The sequence below is a fragment of the Larus michahellis genome, unplaced genomic scaffold (genome assembly GCF_964199755.1).
Source record: "Larus michahellis unplaced genomic scaffold, bLarMic1.1 SCAFFOLD_353, whole genome shotgun sequence".
Lineage (NCBI taxonomy): Eukaryota > Metazoa > Chordata > Aves > Charadriiformes > Laridae > Larus > Larus michahellis.
Window position 1 is genome coordinate 42712 of NW_027436355.1, and position 20569 is coordinate 63280.

Consider the following 20569-nt stretch of genomic DNA (forward strand, 5'->3'; position numbering starts at 1 on the left):
TGAGATTCCCAGGATCCCCGAGACACTCAGGACCCCCAAAATCCCCAGGACCTTGGGGACTCCCAGGACACACTGAGACCCCCCCACAGAACCCCCGAGACCCCCCGTCCCCGCTCACATTGCACCCAGACGGTGACAGTCCGGACGGTTGTCCCCAGCGGGTTGGTGGCCCGGCAGAGGTAGGTGCCGGCGTGGGCGCGGGTGACGGGGCGCGGGACCCCGGCGGGGAAGGGCTCCCTGTCCTTGACACACTCCAGGTGGAGCCGGGGGTTGCCCCATGCCCAGCAGCGCAGGGTCTCATCCTGCCCCTCCGTCCAGTTCTGGCTGGGGGGGCAGCTCCCATCGTCCATCCGGGGCTGGTCTGGGGGGGGCGAAAGTGGGGGGAAGCTCATTTCTCCCCGGCACGAGCCCCGGTGTCACCATTGCTGCGGCCAAGGGGGTCCCCGCTGGGGCCTGGGATGGGACCCCCAAGTCTTGCATTGGGCTTGAGGAGCTTTGCAGTGGGGCAGGAGGGGTTTGCATGGGGGCTGAGGGGTTTTGCGCCGATGCCAAGGAGTTTTCTATGGGGCAGGAGGGTTTTGCACGGGGGCAGATGGGGTTTGCACCGATGCTAAGGGGGTTTCTATGGGGCAGGAGGGTTTTACACGGGGGCAGAAGGGATTTTGCACTGATGCTAAGGGGTTTTCTATGGGGCAGGAGGGTTCTGCAGGGGGTCAAGGGGTTTTACACAGGGGCGGAAGGGTTTTGCCCCAGGACCAAAGGATTTTGCCCCATGGTCACCACCCGCCGCCCCACTCACAGGTGACGCGCAGCGTGGCCGTGGGCGAGCTCTTCGTCAGCGTCCGGTTGCCCAGGCTGAGCTGTGCTTGGCAGGAGAACTCGGCTCCGTCATCTTCCTCCCTGGCCACCAGCTCCAGGCTGATGGGACCCTCCTCCCAGGCCTGCGGGTGCCAGTGGCTATGGTGGAGCTGCAGCTTGAGCCCCGGGGGCCAGCTGGGCGCCGAGGAGCACTTGATGGCCACCGTCTCGTTGGAGGAGGTGTTGGGGCTGCTGATGGTCAGCTGAGGCTGGGGGAATTCTGCGGCCGGTGGAGGGGGAGATGGCACCCAATGTCTCAGGTCATCCCAAAGGCGGAGCTGGATCCGGCACCCGGCTCATCCCAAGCTCTCTCACCCTTGGGACCCATCACCAGATCCGGCACCTGGGTCATCCCAAGCTCTCACACCCTTGGGACCCATCAACGGACCCGGCACCCGGTTCATCCCAAGCTCTCACACCCTCGGGACCCATCACCTGACCCGGCACCCGGCTTATCCCGAGCTCTCCCACCCTTGGGACCCATCACTGGATCCAGCCCCCAACTCATCCCAACCTCTCCCCCCGAGGACCAGTTGTGGCTCCAGCTCCATCCCAGTTTGCCCCATCCCACTGCCCATCGAGGGGTGGGGGCTCCCCAGATCCAGCACATCCCTACCCACTTCCCGCATCCCCCATCCACCGGGAAAGCCCCGGGGAAGCACCCCAGCAGCCTCTTACCATAAGCCAGCACCCTAAAAGCCACCACCTTCCTTTCCCCGAAGCAGTAGAAGTAGCAGAGGACGTCGGAGAGGGGCTCGGTGATGTTGCGGAGCCGGACGCTCACCCAGCCCGGCCCCTGGCTCACCCGCTCCTTGCTGAGGGAGGTCTCCAGCCCCCTGGGAGCCTTGGCCTCGGGGCAGCTGCTGGAGCAGTTGAGCAGCACCGTCCCACCGTAGCCCACCTCCGAAGAGTTCCCTTCCACCCTCACCTCGAAGGAGTCGGTGGATTGTCCTGGAATGGGATGGGCGGGGGGCGGTGGGATGAGCTGGGGTGTGTGGGATGAGGTGAGGAGAGGGGGTGGGATGAAGGCGGGATGAGCTGGGGACACACAGGATGAGCTGGGACACACGGGATGAGGTCGGGAGGTGGGGTGGGGTGAAGGTGGGTTGAGCTGGGGACACATGGGATGAGCTGGGACACATGGGTTGTCCCAGGGAAGGTGGGTTGGGTGAAGGTTGGATGCGCTGGGACACAGGGGATGTCCCCAGCTGGGTCGGGACGAAGACGGGATGAGAAGGGACACACGGGATGAGATGGGACACACGGGATGTCCCGAGCAGGATTGGGGTGAAGGTGGGATGAGCTGGGACACAGGGGATGAGCCGGGAACACACGGGATGTCCCCAGTTGGATTGGGGTGAAAATGGGATGAGAAGGGACACACGGGATCAGCTGGAACACACGGGATGTCCCAGGGAAGGTGGGTTGGGGTGAAGATGGGGTGAGCTGGGACACGTGGGATGTCCCCAACTGGGTCAGGATGAAGGTGGGATGAGCTGGGACACGGGGGATGTCCCCAGTTGGGTTGAGGTGAAGGTGGGAGGAGCTGGGACACACGGATGTCCCCAGTTGGGTCGAGGTGAAGGTGGGGTGAACTGGGACACGGGGGATGTCCCCAGCTGGGTTGGGGTGCGGGGGGATGACCCAGGGATGACTTACCACAGAGAACCAGGAGCAGCCCAGCAAGGAACCAGGCCAGGTGGCCGCGCCGGGACATTGCCGCGCCGGTGAGCCGGAAACCACGAGGATGGGAGCAGAAGCCAGAGCCCATCACCCCCAGCACAGGGCTTTGGGGGGGGGTTTGGGGAGGGGGGGACCCAGCTCAGAGGCGAATTGTCCCCCAACCCTTGCCGCGATGGCCGTTCTCCATCCTTCCTCCCCGTCCCGGCGCCGTCCCGGCCCCACCGTCTACACAGCGGGTGCGGGGAACCGGAGGCCAAATGGCGGCACAAGGAAGGAAGTGAGGTTTAAGGTACACGACGCATGCTCGGCGCGACCGTGGCCACCGAGGACGCGGGGTTCCGGAAACAACCCCCCCCAAGCCAGATTTGGTTATCCCCATTGTCGTGGTTTAGCCTCAGACGGCAACAAAGAACCACGTGCCGCTCGCTCGGGCCTTCCCGATACAGGAAGAATCGTAAGAAAAGGCAAGACTCTTGGGTTGAGACAAAGGCAGTTTAACAGGACAGCAAAGGGAACAAGCAAACAACAACACCACGGATAGGGGAATATACAAACGCGATTACGGAACCGCCGCTCCCCGCCGCTCCCCAACCGCACCCAGGACGCCCCCGCCCGCTCCAAGCGGCGACTTCCTGACCCCTCCCCCGGCAGCTCAGGCTGGGCGTGGCTCACATGGCATGGAATACCAGGAAAAATTAACCCTATCCCCGCCGGAACCAGGACATTATCCACCCCTTATTCCATACCATCTATGCCATGCCCAGATCTTACAGGTTCCAATGAATTGCCACCACTCTCCCCTGTCATATATATATACACATATATATTCATGCAAATATAATGCCCTTAGTTTATGGGCCATCCCTCCAAAAGTGTCCGTTGAGTTCTTTTAATCCACGGCTTTGGGCTCCATCTGTTAGAACAGTCTCTCAGGGCAGGTGAGATGCTGGGTGGTGCTGGTCTGTTGCATGCTGTATTTTTTGGAGCTTGTGACTGGTGCACCTGGTGTGGCTCATGCTCACAGTCCGTGGGCTGAAGATGTAGATCTTGAGGAAGCTGCTGGGCACCAGCTGCTGAGGTCAGTTCTTATCCCATCATCCCTGTGCCTTACTCGTAGTACAACTGATAGCAATTATAGCAATGAGGACATACAGTGAGAGTGTTACTTAGCAATTAACAACACACAATTTGATTCATTGGCTATTCTCACCCAAAATCAGATCCCCATGAGGTACACATCGGACTTCCCCATCCTGCCGCATCACCCACCAAGTGCACCCAGGTCCTTGGGCAAAAGCAATCCCACGGATGGGTTTGCCTTTGCCTGAGGCAGGACTAACCCAGACTGTCTTCCCTGGCATATTCTTCATGTGCACTACGGGGACTTTATCCCCTTCTACAGTACGTGGAAGTTTTGATTGGGCAGGGCCAGCCCGATTGTTAGATCCCCTGGTGTTAACTAGCCAGGTAGCTTTTGCTAAATGTGTATCCCAGTGTTTGAAAGTCCCACCACCCATTGCTCTCAGTGTAGTTTTTAACAGTCCATTGTACCGTTCTATCTTCCCAGAGGCTGGTGCGTGACAGGGGATGTGATACACCCACTCGATACCATGCTCTTTGGCCCAGGTGTCTATGAGGCTGTTTCGGAAATGAGTCCCGTTGTCCGACTCAATTCTCTCTGGGGTACCATGTCGCCACAGGACTTGCTTTTCAAGGCCCAGGATAGTGTTCCGGGCAGTGGCATGGGGCACAGGGTATGTTTCCAGCCATCCAGTGGTTGCTTCCACCATTGTGAGCACACGGCGCTTGCCTTGACGGGTTTGTGGCAGTGTGATATAATCAATCTGCCAGGCCTCCCCATATTTATATTTCAGCCATCGCCCTCCATACCAAAGAGGCTTCAAACGCTTGGCTTGTTTGATCGCAGCGCATGTCTCACATTCATGGATGACCTGTGCAATAGTGTCCACGGTCAAGTCCACCCCTCGGTCACGAGCCCATCTATATGTCGCATCTCTCCCTTGATGGCCTGAGGAGTCATGGGCCCACCGAGCTATGAATAGTTCACCCTTATGTTGCCAGTCCAGATCCACCTGAGCCACTTCAATCCTAGCGGCCCGATCCACCTGCTGGTTGTTCTGATGTTCCTCTGTGGCCCGATTCTTCGGTACACGGGCATCTACATGGCGTACTTTCACAACCAGATCCTCTATCCGGGCAGCAATATCTTTCCATAGTTCAGCAGCCCAGATGGGTTTGCCTCTGCGCTGCCAATTTCCCTGCTTCCACTGCTGTAACCACCCCCACAGAGCATTTGCCACCATCCATGAGTCAGTGTAGAGATAAAGTACTGGCCATTTTTCTCGCTCAGCAATGTCCAAAGCCAGCTGAATGGCTGTCACCTCTGCAAACTGGCTCGATTCACCCTGTCCTTCACTGGCTTCTGCAACTTGTCGTGTAGGACTCCACACAGCAGCCTTCCACTTTCGATGCTTTCCCACAATCCGGCAGGACCCATCAGTGAACAGGGCATATTTCTTCTCATTTTCTGGCAGTTTATTATATGGTGGGGCCTCTTCTGCACGCGTCACCTCCTCCTCTGGTGACATTCCGAAATCCTTGCCTTCTGGCCAGTCCATGATCACTTCCAGAATTCCTGGGCGACTGGGGTTTCCCATTCGAGTTCGCTGCGTGATCAGTGCAATCCACTTACTCCATGTAGCATCGGTTGCATGATGTGTGGTGGGGACCCTTTCTTTGAACATCCAACCCAGCACCGGCAGTTGAGGTGCTGGGAGGAGCTGTGCTTCTGTACCAACCACTTCCGAAGCAGCTCGAACCCCTTCATATGCTGCCAAGATCTCTTTTTCTGTTGGAGTGTAGCGGGCTTCGGATCCTCTGTATCCCCGACTCCAAAACCCTAGGGGTCGACCTCGGGTCTCCCCTGGTGCTTTCTGCCAGAGGCCCCAGGTAGGGCCGTTCTCCCCGGCTGCGCTGTAGAGCACATTTTTAACATCTTGTCCTGCCCGGACTGGCCCCAGGGCCACTGCATGGACTATTTCCTGTTTGATTTGTTCAAAAGCTTGTCGTTGCTCAGGACCCCATTTAAAATCATTCTTCTTCCGGGTTACTTGATACAGAGGGCTCACAATGAGACTGTAATCTGGGATATGCATTCTCCAAAAACCCACAATGCCTAAGAAAGCTTGTGTTTCCTTTTTACTAGTTGGTGGAGACATAGCTGCTATTTTGTTGATCACATCCATTGGGATCTGACGGCGTCCATCTTGCCATTTTATTCCTAAAAACTGGATCTCCTGCGCAGGTCCCTTGACCTTACTTCGTTTTATGACAAAACCAGCTTTCAGAAGGATTTGGACTATTTTACTCCCTTTCTCAAAAACTTCTTCTGCTGTGTTTCCCCATACAATGATGTCATCAATGTACTGCAGATGTTCTGGAGCCTCACCCTGTTCCAGTGCAGTCTGGACCAGTCCATGGCAAATGGTGGGGCTGTGTTTCCACCCCTGGGGCAGTCGATTCCAGGTGTATTGGACGCCCCTCCAAGTGAAAGCAAACTGTGGCCTGCACTCTGCTGCCAAAGGGATTGAGAAGAATGCATTTGCTATATCAATTGTGGCATACCACTTGGCTGCCTTGGACTCCAGTCCGTACTGGAGTTCTAGCATGTCCGGCACGGCAGCGCTCAGTGGTGGCGTGACTTCATTCAGGCCACGGTAGTCTACAGTTAGCCTCCACTCTCCATTAGATTTTCGCACTGGCCATATGGGACTGTTAAAGGGTGAGCGAGTCTTGCTGATCACTCCTTGAACCTCTAGTTGACGAATCAGCTCATGGATGGGGATCAGAGAGTCTCGGTTAATGCGATATTGCCGCCGATGCACCGTCGTGGTAGCAATTGGCACCTGCTGTTCTTCGACCCTCAACAACCCCACAACAGCAGAGTCCTCTGAGAGACCAGGCAAGGCAGACAACTGTTTAACTTCCTCCGTCTCCAAGGCAGCTATGCCAAAAGCCCAATGGTACCCTTTTGGGTCCTTAAAATACCCTCTCCTGAGGTAATCTATACCAAGGATGCATGGAGCCTCTGGGCCAGTCACAATGGGATGCTTTTGCCACTCATTCCCAGTTAGGCTCACTTCTGCCTCCAGTACAGTCAACTCTTGGGATCCCCCTGTCACCCCAGAAACACAAATGGGTTCTGCCCCTCTATAGCTTGATGGTATTAAAGTACACTGCGCACCCGTGTCCACTAGAGCCTTATACTCCTGTGGGTCTGATGTGCCAGGCCATCGAATCCACACCGTCCAATAAACCCAGTTGTCCCTTTCCTCCACCTGGCCAGAGGCAGGGCCCCTCTAATACTGGTCATAGTATCCATTACTCACTTCTTGCATAAATGACTTGGAAGTTCCCTCAAGAGGATCAGAAGCAAGATCAGGCCTTCTGCTCTGTCTGGGGAACGGCCCACTGGAAACTGGGGCGGCACTTTTCCTGGAGGGATCCCCTTTTGTGGTTGTCCTTCCTTGCAACTCCTGTACCCGTGTCCGCAGGATCCAAGTAGGTTGTCCATCCCACTTCCTCATGTCCTCTCCGTGGTCCCGCAGGTAGAACCACAGGGTGCCTCGTGGTGTGTACCCTCTGTACTCTCTCTCTTGAGTGGGGAAATGCCTGCTTCTAATAGCTGAGACGCTGGCCCGTGCAGGTGGGGAGTAGGACATATTCTCTTCAAGTTGCTGGACCTTCCGTGACAGTTTCTCCACAGCTGAGACAAGGGGGGAAGAGAGACTTTCTTCATATCACCGGAGCCGGCCAGCCACCTCATCCACCATTGGTCCCTCTTCACCTTTCCATTCCATTACTGCCAGGGAGTTGGCATATGACGATGGTGCGCTCCGCACAAACTTCCGCTACATGGGCCTTGTGCATCGCACCTCATCAGGGTCTGTGGGTAAGTCTGCATTGTCCAAGTCATAATAAATCATCTCCCGCACGGCTAATTCTCTCAGGTACTGGATACCTCTTTCCATGGTAGTCCACTTGCTTGGTTGACATACAACATCCTCACTGAAGGGGTACCTCTCCCTCACGCCTAACAGGAGTTGTTTCCAGAGGCTGAGGGCTTGGGTCTTCTTCCCAATCGCCTTGTCAATACCGCCTTCCCTAGACAGGGATCCCAGCTGCCTGGCCTCCCTACCCTCTAATTCCAGGCTACTGGCCCCGTTATCCCAGCACCGGAGCAGCCAGGTGACAATGTGCTCGCCTGAAAGTCGGCTGAAATCTTTTCGCATATCCCGCAGCTCACTCAAGGATAGGGATCGAGTAATTACCTCTGGTTCTGCCTCTTCCTCCTGCTCTCGTGATGGCCCTGGTTCATCATCATCTCTTACTAAGCGAACTGATTTCTTCGTGTACTTCTTCTTCTGTATGGGGGCAACTGATACCGGCACGGGTTGGTTCCCTGGTTCAGCGGCAGTGGCTGCCACAGGGGTTGGAGTAACTGCAGTGTCTGTCGCAGGGGTTGCAGTAGCCGCAGTGTCCGTCGCAGGGGTTGCAGCAGCCGCAGTGGCTGCTGGTCTGGTCTCCATCTCTTCCCCCTGAGGGTGCTGCATAATTCTGAGCAGTGCCTGGTAGATACTGGCCAGGGCCCAGCACAATGCGGTGAGTTGTGCCTCTCTAGAATAGCCACAGCATTTTCCCTTCAAATATTCTACCACTTTATCAGGGTCCTGTAATTGTTCAGGGGTGAAGTCCCAGACCATTGGAGGCGAGAAGTTCTCTAGGTACCTGCCCATGTTCTCCCACATGCCGTGCCACCCCTGACTATCCAGCCTCGGAGCAGATCTCCGGGTGGTAGTCTTAAATAGCTGTTTAACCTTAAACAGGACGTGGAACACATTCAGCAGACATAACAATAGGACCAGGCTGGTTTGAGTATCCCAAGGATATACAAAATTCTCAAAAGCTGCCATACCTGACCCGAAGGAGAAAAGGGAGGCAAAAGAGCTGGGGAAAGTGCCCCCCCCTCTTTCCCCCACAGACTGGGTGTAATTATTAATAAATCTGAGAGACGATGCCCAAGGTACGGACAGGACAGCAACACCACATAAAAGCCCCAAAGTAACTGTCTAACAAGTGATGTTATCATCTCATAAGCCGATATTGCACAGGACAACAAAATGATAATCCTCATCCCTCTCCCAGAAGTAACAAAAATCATCGGACAGAGTACATAAGCCATATAGGAATTCACATAACACAGCCATGAGAACAAACCAAGCAACATGGTGACCAGCGACTATTTGCCTAATACAATAAACGCATACAACACATTCGTTTTTCCAAGCTCTAGTTGGATTCTGTCGTTATCTCAACCCTTCGAGCCCCACGTTGGGCGCCAAAAAGGACTGTCGTGGTTTAGCCTCAGATGGCAACAAAGAACCACGTGCCGCTCGCTCGGGCCTTCCTAATACAGGAAGAATCGTAAGAAAAGGCAAGACTCTTGGGTTGAGACAAAGGCAGTTTAACAGGACAGCAAAGGGAACAAGCAAACAACAACAACAACACGGACAGAGGCATATACAAACACGATTACGGGACCCCGAACGCCCCCGCCCGCTCCAAGCGGCGACTTCCTGCCCCCTCCCCCGGCAGCTCAGGGTGGGCATGGCTCACATGGCATGGAATACCAGGGAAAATTAACCCTATCCCCGCCGGAACCAGGACACCCATCCCCAACCAAAATGCCGGCGGTGCCAACGACAGCCTTTATTGGTGCAACGTGTCGCGACAGCATCTTCCAGCCTCTCCGATGGCTGCGTCTCTCTCCGCTCCGGCTCCTCGCCCTCCTGTCGGCATCGATGCCAATGCCACCCCGGCACCGAAATCTCGGGATTCAGCCCCTCCGGGCCACCAAGACCCCCCCAGCCCCAGTGTCACCGGCTTTGGGTCTCCCAAAGGATGAAGTTCAGGGAGAAAAGGAGCATCTCCATGACGGGCGGGAAGGTCAGCACCTCGCCCCCTCCGGCATCCCAACCGCATGCCGGCCTGGCACGTCCCCATCTCGGAGCTGTCACCTTCCTGCGGCACCAGCGGTGGCCGGCGCCGTCTCACCGTAGCCTCCACCATCCCGCCGCGGTCGCCAATGGCACCATCACATCAGTAGGAGGGAGCCGGCGGCCGCGGCGCTCGGCCCTCACCGGGGCAACTTGCCCACGGGCAGGGGGTTGCCGGCCCCTCCACCGTCTCTGCCCAGTTACACTTGAGCCTCCGGCGCCGAACCGTTGAGAGCGGCCGTTTCCTCCAAGCACCTCGTTGGCCGCGGCGGCTCCATCTGCAGCCGCCTCTGCTGTTCCTGCAGCCGGTATTCCCGGATTTTCTTCTTGCGGTAGTAGATGCCGTAGCCCACCCCGCCGGCGACCAGGGCGGCCACCACCACCACGCCCACCAGCACCGGGAGCAGCAGGTCGGGGTCGTGGTCTGCCGGAGAGCAGGGATGGGTGGTCAGCGGTGCTGAGTCCGAACCATCCTCCTGGGACCCCCCAGGACCCTTGAGACACCCAAGACCCCCAGAAGCTCCAGGACCTCCAAGACCACCAGGAGCCCCAGGACCCCAAGACCACCAGGAATCCCAGGACACACAAGACCCTCAGGACCCTCAAGATCCCCAGGACCACCAGCACCCCTAACGCCCCTAGGATCTCCAGGCCCTCCAAGACCACCAGGACCACCAGAAATCCCAGGATGCCCAAGACCCTCAGGACACCCAAGATCTCCAAGACCCTCAGGACCCTCAAGATTCCCAGGACTCCCAAGATCCCCAGGACCTCCAGGATCTCCAGGACCTCCGACCACCAGGAGCCCCAGGACACCCAAGACCACCAGGATCCCCAAGACCACCAGAAGCCCCAGGACACCCAAGACCACCAGGAGCCCCAGGACACCCAAGACCCTCAGGACCTCCAAGACCACCAGGAAGCCCAGGATGCCCAAGACCCTCAGGGCCCTCAAGATCCCCAGGACCACCAGCACCCCCAACACCCCCAGGATCTCCAGGCCCTCCAAGACCACCAGGACCACCAGGAATCCCAGGATGCCCAAGACCCTCAGGACCCCCAAGATCCCCAAGACCCTCAGGACCCTCAAGAACCCCAGGACCACCAGGACCCCCAATACCCCCAGGATCCCTGAGACCCTCAGGACCCCCAAAATCCCCAGGACCTTGGGGACTCCCGGGACACACTGAGACCCCCCCCCAGAACCCCCGAGACCCCCCGTCCCCGCTCACATTGCACCCAGATGGTGACAGTCCGGACGGTTGTCCCCAGCGGGTTGGTGGCCCGGCAGAGGTAGGTGCCGGCGTGGGCGCGGGTGACGGGGCGCGGGACCCCGGCGGGGAAGGGCTCCCTGTCCTTGGCACACTCCAGGTGGGGCCGGGGGTTGCCCCATGCCCAGCAGCGCAGGGTCTCATCCTGCCCCTCCGTCCAGTTCTGGCTGGGGGGGCAGCTCCTGTCGTCCATCCAGGGCTGGTCTGGGGGGGGCGAAAGTGGGGGGAAGCTCATTTCTCCCCGGCACGAGCCCCGGTGTCACCATCGCTGCGGCCAAGGGGGTCCCCGCCGCGGCCTGGGACGGGACCCCCAAGTCTTGCATTGGGCTTGAGGAGCTTTGCAGTGGGGCAGGAGGGGTTTGCATGGGGACTGAGGGGTTTTGCGCCGATGCCCAGGGGTTTTCTATGGGGCAGGAGGGTTTTGCATGGGGGCAGATGGGGTTTGCACCGATGCTAAGGGGGTTTCTATGGGGCAGGAGGGTTTTACACGGGGGCAGAAGGGGTTTTGCGCTGATGCTAAGGGGTTTTCTATGGGGCAGGAGGGTTCTGCAGGGGGTCAAGGGGTTTTACACAGGGGCGGAAGGGTTTTGCCCCAGGACCAAAGGATTTTGCCCCATGGTCGCCACCCGCCGCCCCACTCACAGGTGACGCGCAGCGTGGCCGTGGGCGAACTCTTCGTCAGCGTCCGGTTGCCCAGGCTGAGCTGTGCTTGGCAGGAGAACTCGGCTCCGTCATCTTCCTCCCTGGCCACCAGCTCCAGGCTGATGGGACCCTCCTCCCAGGCCTGCGGGTGCCAGTGGCTACGGTGGAGCCGCAGCTTGAGCCCCGGGGGCCAGCTGGGCGCCGAGGAGCACTTGATGGCCACCGTCTCGTTGGAGGAGGTGTTGGGGCTGCTGATGGTCAGCTGAGGCTGGGGGAATTCTGCGGCCGGTGGAGGGGGAGATGGCACCCAATGTCTCAGGTCATCCCAAAGGCGGAGCTGGATCCGGCACCCGGCTCATCCCAAGCTCTCTCACCCTTGGGACCCATCACCAGATCCGGCACCCGGCTCATCCCAAGCTCTCCCACCCTTGGGACCCATCACCTGACCCAGCACCCGGTTCATCCCAAGCTCTCACACCCTTGGGACCCATCACCTGACCCGGCTCCCGGCTTATCCCGAGCTCTCCCACCCTTGGGACCCATCACTGGATCCAGCCCCCAACTCATCCCAACCTCTCCCCTCGAGGACCAGTTGTGGCTCCAGCTCCATCCCAGTTTGCCCCATCCCACTGCCCATCGAGGGGTGGGGGCTCCCCAGATCCAGCACATCCCTACCCACTTCCCGCATCCCCCATCCACCGGGAAAGCCCCGGGGAAGCACCCCAGCAGCCTCTTACCATAAGCCAGCACCCTAAAAGCCGCCACCTTCCTTTCCCCGAAGCAGTAGAAGTAGCAGAGGACGTCGGAGAGGGGCTCGGTGATGTTGCGGAGCCGGACGCTCACCCAGCCCGGCCCCTGGCTCACCCGCTCCTTGCTGAGGGAGGTCTCCAGCCCCCTGGGAGCCCCGGCCTCGGGGCAGCTGCTGGAGCAGTTGAGCAGCACCGTCCCACCGTAGCCCACCTCCGAGGAGTTCCCTTCCACCCTCACCTCGAAGGAGTCGGTGGATTGTCCTGGAATGGGATGGGCGGGGGGCGGTGGGATGAGCTGGGGTGTGTGGGATGAGGTGAGGAGAGGGGGTGGGATGAAGGCGGGATGAGCTGGGGACACACAGGATGAGCTGGGACACACGGGATGAGGTCGGGAGGTGGGGTGGGGTGAAGGTGAGTTGAGCCGGGGACACATGGGATGAGCTGGGACACACGGGATGTCCCAGGGAAGGTGGGTTGGGATGAAGGTGGGATGAGCTGGGACACATGGTATGTCCCTAACTGGGTTGGAGTGAAGGTGGGATGAGCTGGGGACACACGGGATGAGCTGGGACACACGGGATGAGCTGGGACACGCAGGATGAGATCGGGAGGTGGGTTGGGGTGAAGGTGGGTTGAGCTGGGGACACATGGGATGAGCTGGGACACATGGGGATGAGCTGGGACACACGGGATGTCCCAGGGAAGGTGGGTTGGGATGAAGGTGGGATGAGCTGGGACACATGGTATGTCCCTAACTGGGTTGGGGTGAAGGTGGGTTGAGCTGGGGACACATGGGATGAGCTGGGACATGCAGGATGAGATCGGGAGGTGGGTTGGGGTGAAGGTGGGTTGAGCTGGGGACACATGGGATGAGCTGGGACACATGGGGATGAGATGGGACACACGGGATGTCCCGAGCAGGGTTGGGGTGAAGGTGGGATGAGCTGGGACACAGGGAATGAGCCGGGGACACACGGGATGTCCCCAGTTGGATTGGGGTGAAAATGGGATGAGAAGGGACACACGGGATCAGCTGGGACACGTGGGATGTCCCCAACTGGGTCAGGATGAAGGTGGGATGAGCTGGGACACGGGGGATGTCCCCAGCTGGATTGGGGTGAAGGTGGGAGGAGCTGGGACACACGGATGTCCCCAGTTGGGTCGAGGTGAAGGTGGGGTGAACTGGGACACGGGGGATGTCCCCAGCTGGGTTGGGGTGCGGGGGGATGACCCAGGGATGACTTACCACAGAGAACCAGGAGCAGCCCAGCAAGGAACCAGGCCAGGTGGCCGCGCCGGGACATTGCCGCGCCGGTGAGCCGGAAACCACGAGGATGGGAGCAGAAGCCAGAGCCCATCACCCCCGGCACAGGGCTTTGGGGGGGTTTGGGGAGGGGGGGACCCAGCTCAGAGGCGAATCGTCCCCCAACCCTTGCCGCGATGGCCGTTCTCCATCCTTCCTCCCCGTCCCGGCGCCGTCCCTGCCCCACCGTCTACACCGCGGGTGCGGGGAACCGGGGGCCAAATGGCGGCACAAGGAAGGAAGTGGGGTTTAGGTACCACGACGCATGCTCGGCGCGACCGTGGCCACCGAGGACGCGGGGTTCCGGAAACAACCCCCCCCAACCCAGATTTGGTTATCCCCATCCCCAACCAAAACGCCGGCGGTGCCAACGACAGCCTTTATTGGTGCAACATGTCACGACAGCATCTTCCAGCCTCTCCGATGGCTGCGTCTCTCTCCGCTCCGGCTCCTCGCCCTCCTGTCGGCATCGATGCCAATGCCACCCCGGCACCGAAATCTCGGGATTCAGCCCCTCCGGGCCACCAAGACCCCCCCAGCCCCAGTGTCACCGGCTTCGGGTCTCCCAAAGGATGAAGTTCAGGGAGAAAAGGAGCATCTCCATGACGGGCGGGAAGGTCAGCACCTCGCCCCCTCCGGCATCCCAACCGCATGCCGGCCTGGCATGTCCCCATCTGGGAGCTGTCACCTTCCTGCGGCACCAGCGGTGGCCGGCGCCGTCTCACCGTAGCCTCCACCATCCCGCCGCGGTCGCCAATGGCACCATCACATCAGTAGGAGGGAGCCGGCGGCCGCGGCGCTCGGCCCTCACTGGGGCAACTTGCCCACGGGCAGGGGGTTGCCGGCCCCTCCACCGTCTCTGCCCAGTTACACTTGAGCCTCCGGCGCCGAACCGTTGAGAGCGGCCGTTTCCTCCGAGCACCTTGTTGGCTGCAGCGGCTCCATCTGCAGCCGCCTCTGCTGTTCCTGCAGCCGGTATTCCCGGATTTTCTTCTTGCGGTAGTAGATGCCGTAGCCCACCCCGCCGGCGACCAGGGCGGCCACCACCACCACGCCCACCAGCACCGGGAGCAGCAGGTCGGGGTCGTGGTCTGCCAGAGAGCAGGGATGGGTGGTCAGCGGTGCTGAGTCCGAACCATCCTCCTGGGACCCCCCAGGACCCTTGAGACACCCAAGACCCCCAGGAGCTCCAGGACCTCCAAGACCACCAGGAGCCCCAGGACACCCAAGACCACCAGGAGCCCCAGGACACCCAAGACCACCAGGAACACCAAGACCCTCAGGACCCCAAGACCACCAGGAGCCCCAGGACCACCAGGAATCCCAGGATGCCCAAGACCCTCAGGGCACCCAAGATCTCCAAGACCCTCAGGACCCTCAAGATTCCCAGGACTCCCAAGATCCCCAGGAACTCCAGGATCTCCAGGACCTCCAAGACCACCAGGACCCCCAAGACCACCAAGAACCCAGGACCCTCAGGATCTCCAAGAGCACCAGGAACTTGGGACCCTCAAGATCCCCAGGACCACCAGGACCCCCAAGACCCCTAGGACCTTGGGATCTCCAGGACCTCCAAGACCACCAGGACCCCCAGGATGCCCAGTACCCTCATACACCCAGGACCCCCAAGGCCCTGAGGACCCTCAGAACCACCATGAACTCTGGGAACTCCAGGACCACCAGGACACCCAAGACCCTCAGGGCCCTCAAGATCCCCAGGACCACCAAGGCTACCAGGACCTTCAGGACCCCCAGGAACTCGGGACCTCCAGGACCTCCAAGACCACCAGGAGATCCAGGACACCCAAGACCACCAGGAACTTAGGACCCTCAAGACACGCAGGACCACCAGGACTCCCGAGATGCCCAGGAACTCTGGGACCTCCAAGACCACCAGGATGCCCAAGACCCTCAGGACACTTAGGACCTCCAAGACCCTTAGGACCCCCTGGACCCCCAGGATCCTTCAAGACCCACAGCAAACCCAAAACCATCAGGACTCCCAGGATCCCCAGGACCCTGAGACCACCAGGACAGCTGGGACCTTCAAGACCCTCAGGACCCCCAGGATGCCCAGGACCCCCAAGACCACCAGAAACCCCCAGGACCCCCAAGATGCCCAGGATCCCCAAGACCCCCAGGACCTCTGAGACCCCCAGGATCCCTGGGACCACCAGGATCCCCTGGGACCCTTGAGACCCCCAAGACCCCAGAACTCCTCAGGACCCCCGTCCCCACTCACATTGCACCCAGACAGTGACGCTCCGGACGGTTGTCCCCAGCGGGTTGGTGGCCTGGCAGAGGTAGGTGCCGGCGTGGGCGCGGGTGACGGGGCGCGGGACCCCGGCGGGGAAGGGCTCCCTGTCCTTGGCACACTCCAGGTGGGGCCGGGGGTTGCCCCATGCCCAGCAGCGCAGGGTCTCATCCTGCCCCTCCGTCCAGTTCTGGCTGGGGGGGCAGCTCCTGTCGTCCATCCAGGGTCTGCCTGTGGGGGGAAAAAAAAACACAGGGAGAGGGACAAGAAATTAATTCCCATCTGGAAATTTCCTTTTTGGCATCTCCGGGATGGAGCCCGGCTGCCGCGACGCTCTCACCGATGACGCTGAGCCGGATGGTCTCGCTCCTCTTCGGGGTTTTGCCGTGGACGGGTAGCTCGGCATCACAGCTCAGCTCCATCCCATCATCTTCCTCGCGCGCCGTCAGGTTGAAGTGCAGCGGGGACGGTCCCCAATCCCCCAGGACGCGGTGGCCGGCGCGGATCTGCAGCCGGAGCCCGGGGGAGTGACCAGGTGGCAAAACGCAGTCGCCCAGCACCACCGTGCCGGCTGTGGGGCTGGCCGTGCTGACGTTCAACAATGGCAAGGGGAAACCTATGGGTGATGGGGACAAAGCCGGGATGGTTCGGTGACACCGCCGCACGAAACCGATCCCCCGTTCCCGGTGCGTGCACCCAGGCCGTGCCACAGCGGGTCTTTGCCGGTGTCACCGCCGCTATTACTCACTGTAGACGTGGACGGTCGCCTCTTTCCGCCGTTCCACTGGTCCCACCTTCACAGTGCAAACCAGCTTGAAGTCCCCTGGCTGGCTGTGGGCCACCTCGGCGGTGGCCTGGTGGCCGTCTTGCCCAAAGGAGAGCGGCAGGGACTGGTCGGCGAGCGCCAGCTTGAACTGCGGCGCCGGGAAGACGCGGCCGACGGCGCAGCTGGCGTTCACCGTCTCACCGACCTCCAGGTAGATGTCAGGCTCCAGCTCGGGATCCTCTGGGAATTCTGTCACCGGAGAGAAACACCCCGGGATGAGCCGGTTGCCGCAACCACAGCGGAGCAAACGCCGGTGAGGTGCCGGTGCCGGCTTACCGTAGACGGTCAACATCTCGGGGCTGGAGGTGGCGTTGATGTGCGGGACGTAGGGTGCCAGGTTGAGTAGCACCTGGCAAGTGACATTCTGCCCATCGTCCTGGCGCTGTGCCGTCAACCAGTGGGTCACCCGCACCTCCTCCGGCTTGTCCTGGCTGTGCTGCGGGAAGGTTTTGGTGCTCAACACCTCGTTGCCCCGAAACAGGGTCACCCGCAGGTTCCTCACCGGCGCCGCGCCGGCCACGCGACACATCAACTCATGGCTCTGCCCCACCGCCAGTGCCGGCACCTGCTCCAGCTCCACCAGCTCCGGCGCACCTGGGGGGAGAGACGCGGCGTGATGGGGACGGTGTCAGCGTGCCGGGACTGGAGGTGACCCCCGCCCCCCCCATCTCCCCACGGTGCCTTACGGTAGACAGTGAGTTTGGTGGTCACCACCTTCCTCTTGGAGAAGCACGTGTAGTAGCAGAGGACGCTGGAGTTCCACTCGGTGACGTTGAGCAGCTCCACCACCGTCTCCGCCGGCCGCGCCGACACCATCCGCTTCCGAAGCGACGTCTCCACGTTGCCGGTTGCTTTGGGATCTTGGCACGTCGTCTTCAACTTCAAGAGCAACGATCCCCCGTGTTGTACCACCGGCACCGCCGGCTCCACCGACAGCTCGAAGGAGGTTCCCGACTGCTCTGCTGGGAGAAACTGGGGGGTTTGGGGGGGTTCGGCAGTGGAGGGGACCCCCAGGCTCCTCCCTGTTGCCGGCATGGGGTGGGGAAGGTTGAGAGAAGCCCCATGGTCATCCCCATCCTCAACACGGTGGGGAGAAGGTCAAGGGGACCCCATGGTTGACCCAATCCCCAGCATGGTGGGGGCAAAGGTTGAGGGGACCCCCCCAGGCTTGTCCCCCTACACAGCATGGGGAACAGAAGGTCGAGGGGACCCCCATGGTTGTCCCCATCCCCAGTATGGTGAGGGGAGAAGGTTGAGGGGACCCCCCCCAGGCTTGTCCCCCTACACAGCATGGGGAACAGAAGGTCAAGGGGACCCCCGGGCTTGTCCCCATCCCCAGTATGGTGGGGGGAGAAGATTGAGGGGACCCCTGTGGTTGTCCCCATCCCCAGCATGGTGGGGGGAGAAGGTCTAGGGGACCCCCATGGTTGTCCCCAACCCCAGTATGGTGGGGGAGAAGATCAAGGGGACCCCCGTGATTGTCCCCATCCCCAGTATGGTGGGGGGACAAGGTCGAGGGGACCCCCCAGGCTGGCCCCCGTCCCCAGCACGGCAGGGGAGGAAGTTGGCCAGGGAGAAGCCGCCGAACTTCTCCTTTGGCTGCGGGAAGTGGGCGGCTTCGCCGGTGCGCAGGATCCGTCCCCCGCTTCCAGCTGGAAGCCTTCAGCCAGAAACCCCGTGACAGCGTGGGGGGAGCGTGGGGGGGGCGGGGTGGGGGGGATGGCGACACTCAAATCCGACCCTGGGGGACGGTGACAGCTGTCCCCAGCCGGTGGCCGGTGCATTCCCACAGTCCCGTCCCACATGCCGGTGTTTTCCCAGCAAAGCATCTGCCACCGAGCCCCCCCTTGGGCTGGGGAGGAAGCCCCCCCCGGGGTGAGTCAGCACCAGCACCCTTGGGTGGGGGATTCCCCGGGAGCGGCTGCGAGGTTTCCCTCCCTCCGGCAGGAAGGCGAAAAGACCTGCCTTTTCCCGGAATAATCCCTGGCACGAAGAGAACAAACAAGAGTTCCTGCCGCGACCCAGGAATTTCGCAAGGATAAACAAAACCCCCGCTCCCAGCTCGCTCCCAGCTCGCTTCCCAGTCTCTCCCACGGGATGCAGCGCGCAGGCGACGGTTTAGGGCAGAGGGGACTGGGATGGATCCGGGAACCCCATCCCGGTTGCCCCACGGTGCCAGGCAGGGCCCGACGCCGCGACGGCACGCTCGCGCTCACGCGGCGCCTCGATGGCGGGGGGACACGACCCACAGGGGGACCCACGGGGGGACCCACGGGGGGACCCACGGGGGGGACCCACGGGGGGGACCCACCCGTCCCTCCCGCCGGGACACGCTCGTGTGACATGCTCCCGGTGACGAGGTCACGTCGAGGCGCTCGTGCTGGCGGTGACACGCGCGCCGCCGCGCTTGCGGTGACACGCTCGCACCCGCGCGCTTGTGCCAACACGCTCGCGCCGGCCTCGCCCTTCTGTGCCGGGGACAGAGTCCCCGTGTCCCCACCGCCCTCTCCCGGTACCACCCCCCCAGCCCGGTGTCCCCCCGTGTCCCCTCACCTGCGATGACACCCAAGGCGCACAGGGCCAGCGGCAGCACCGTGGGGTGCATGGTGCGGTGGGGGGTGCCGGGGTGGGCACCGGTACCGGCACCGGGGGCGGAGGGGTTCAGTCCACCGGGAACACCGGGATGGGGCCGGTCGGACTCTCCGGGATCGGTCGGTTGGGGTTCGCTGGGATGGAGCCGGTCGGGGTCTCGGTGCGCACCGGGAAGGGTCGGTTCAAGCTCCCCGGGAGCACCGGGAAGGGTCCGGTTGGGGTCTCCGGGATGGATCAGTTCAGGCTCTCCGGGAGCACCGGGAAAAGTCTAAGTTCCCTGGAGTGCGTCCGGTTGGGCTTTCCGGGAGCACTGGCGTGGAGCCGATCAGGATCTCCGGGAGCACCGGGAAGGGTCCGGTCGGGCTCTCTGGGAGCACCGGGAAGAGTCGGTTCAGGGTCTCCGGGATCGGTCGGTTCAGGCTCCCTGGGATGGGTCCGGTCGGGGTCTCGGTGCGCACCGGGAAGGGTCCGGTCGGGCTCCCCGGGAAAGGTCAATTCAGGCTCCCCGGGAGCACCAGGAAGGGGCTGGTCGCGGTCTCCGGGAGCACCGGGAAGGGTCCGGTCGGGCTCTCTGCGAGCACCGGGAAGAGTCAGTTCAGGGTCTCCGGGATCGGTTGGTTCAGGCTCCTCGGGAAGGGTCCGGTCGGGTCTCGGTGCACACCGGGAAGGGTCGGTTCAGGCTCTCCGGGAGCACCGGGAAGGGTCCGGTCGCGGTCTCCGGGAGCACCGGGAAGGGTCCGCTCGGGATCTCCGCGGTCGGTGGGTTCAGGCTCTCCGGTAGCGGCGGGGCGGGGCGGGGGCTCGGTGGGCGCCGCACCCTCCGTGGGTCCCTCGCTCGGTCCGTCGGTCTCTCGGTCCGTCGGTCGGTCGCGCCGGGGCGGTGCTTTATCATCTCGGCGCCCGCCCGGCCCCTCCCGGTTCCCGGGGAATTCCGGGGCGGCGGGGACTTCGCTGCCGGGTTTCCCCCGGGCCAGTGGCGACCCCGGGGGCTAGTGGCGGGGTCTCCCGGGGCGGGGGTCCTGCCCCACTGCCCTCCTGCCCCACCGCTCCGGAATGGGGCAATATTCCTGCCCCACTGCTCCGGAATGGGGCAATTTTCCTGCCCCGCTGTCCCGGGATGGGGCGATTCTCCTGCCCCGCTGCCCCAGGATGGGGCAATTCTCCTGCCCCGCTGCCCCGGGATGCATGGGGCAATTTTTCCTGCCCCATTTTCCTTCCCGCTCTCCTGCCCCACTGCCCTGGTATGGGGCAATTCTGCCCCACAGCCCTCCTGCCTTCTTGCCCTCAGGATGGGGCAGTTGTCCTGCCCTATTTG

At 61.4% G+C, this 20569-nt stretch overlaps 2 protein-coding genes across 2 annotated transcripts; both read right to left on the minus strand.

Moving 5' to 3' along the window:
- Positions 1–9355: 9355 nt before the first annotated feature.
- On the minus strand, positions 9356–13755 carry LOC141737250 (intercellular adhesion molecule 1-like). The gene is made up of 5 exons (XM_074571911.1): positions 13526–13755; positions 12268–12540; positions 11531–11809; positions 10850–11092; positions 9356–10041 (listed from the first exon to the last, which is right to left on the minus strand). Exons 1-5 carry the CDS (start codon positions 13635–13637, stop codon positions 9818–9820), a joined length of 1131 nt encoding a protein of 376 aa, XP_074428012.1. The 5' UTR covers positions 13638–13755; the 3' UTR covers positions 9356–9817.
- A 192-nt stretch (positions 13756–13947) lies between these two features.
- On the minus strand, positions 13948–20156 carry ICAM1 (intercellular adhesion molecule 1). The gene is made up of 7 exons (XM_074571910.1): positions 19216–20156; positions 17349–17621; positions 16939–17256; positions 16585–16851; positions 16177–16452; positions 15825–16067; positions 13948–14673 (listed from the first exon to the last, which is right to left on the minus strand). The coding sequence occupies exons 1-7, from the start codon at positions 19265–19267 to the stop codon at positions 14450–14452; spliced, it is 1653 nt and encodes a 550-aa protein (XP_074428011.1). The 5' UTR covers positions 19268–20156; the 3' UTR covers positions 13948–14449.
- Between the last annotated feature and the right edge of the window lie 413 nt (positions 20157–20569).

Coding starts and splice junctions, on each gene's coding strand:
- ICAM1 (XM_074571910.1), bottom strand. CDS start 19,267: ATGCACCCCACGGTGCTGCCGCTGGCCCTGTGCGCCTTGGGTGTCATC. Junction 17,622..19,215: donor CGCCTTGGGTGTCATCGCAG/GTGAGGGGACAC, acceptor TTCTCCCAGCAG/AGCAGTCGGGAACCTCCTTC. Junction 17,257..17,348: donor CACCAAACTCACTGTCTACC/GTAAGGCACCGT, acceptor CTCTCCCCCCAG/GTGCGCCGGAGCTGGTGGAG.
- LOC141737250 (XM_074571911.1), bottom strand. CDS start 13,637: ATGGGCTCTGGCTTCTGCTCCCATCCTCGTGGTTTCCGGCTCACCGGC. Junction 11,810..12,267: donor TTTTAGGGTGCTGGCTTATG/GTAAGAGGCTGC, acceptor CACCGGCCGCAG/AATTCCCCCAGCCTCAGCTG. Junction 11,093..11,530: donor GGCCACGCTGCGCGTCACCT/GTGAGTGGGGCG, acceptor CGCCCCCCCCAG/ACCAGCCCTGGATGGACGAC.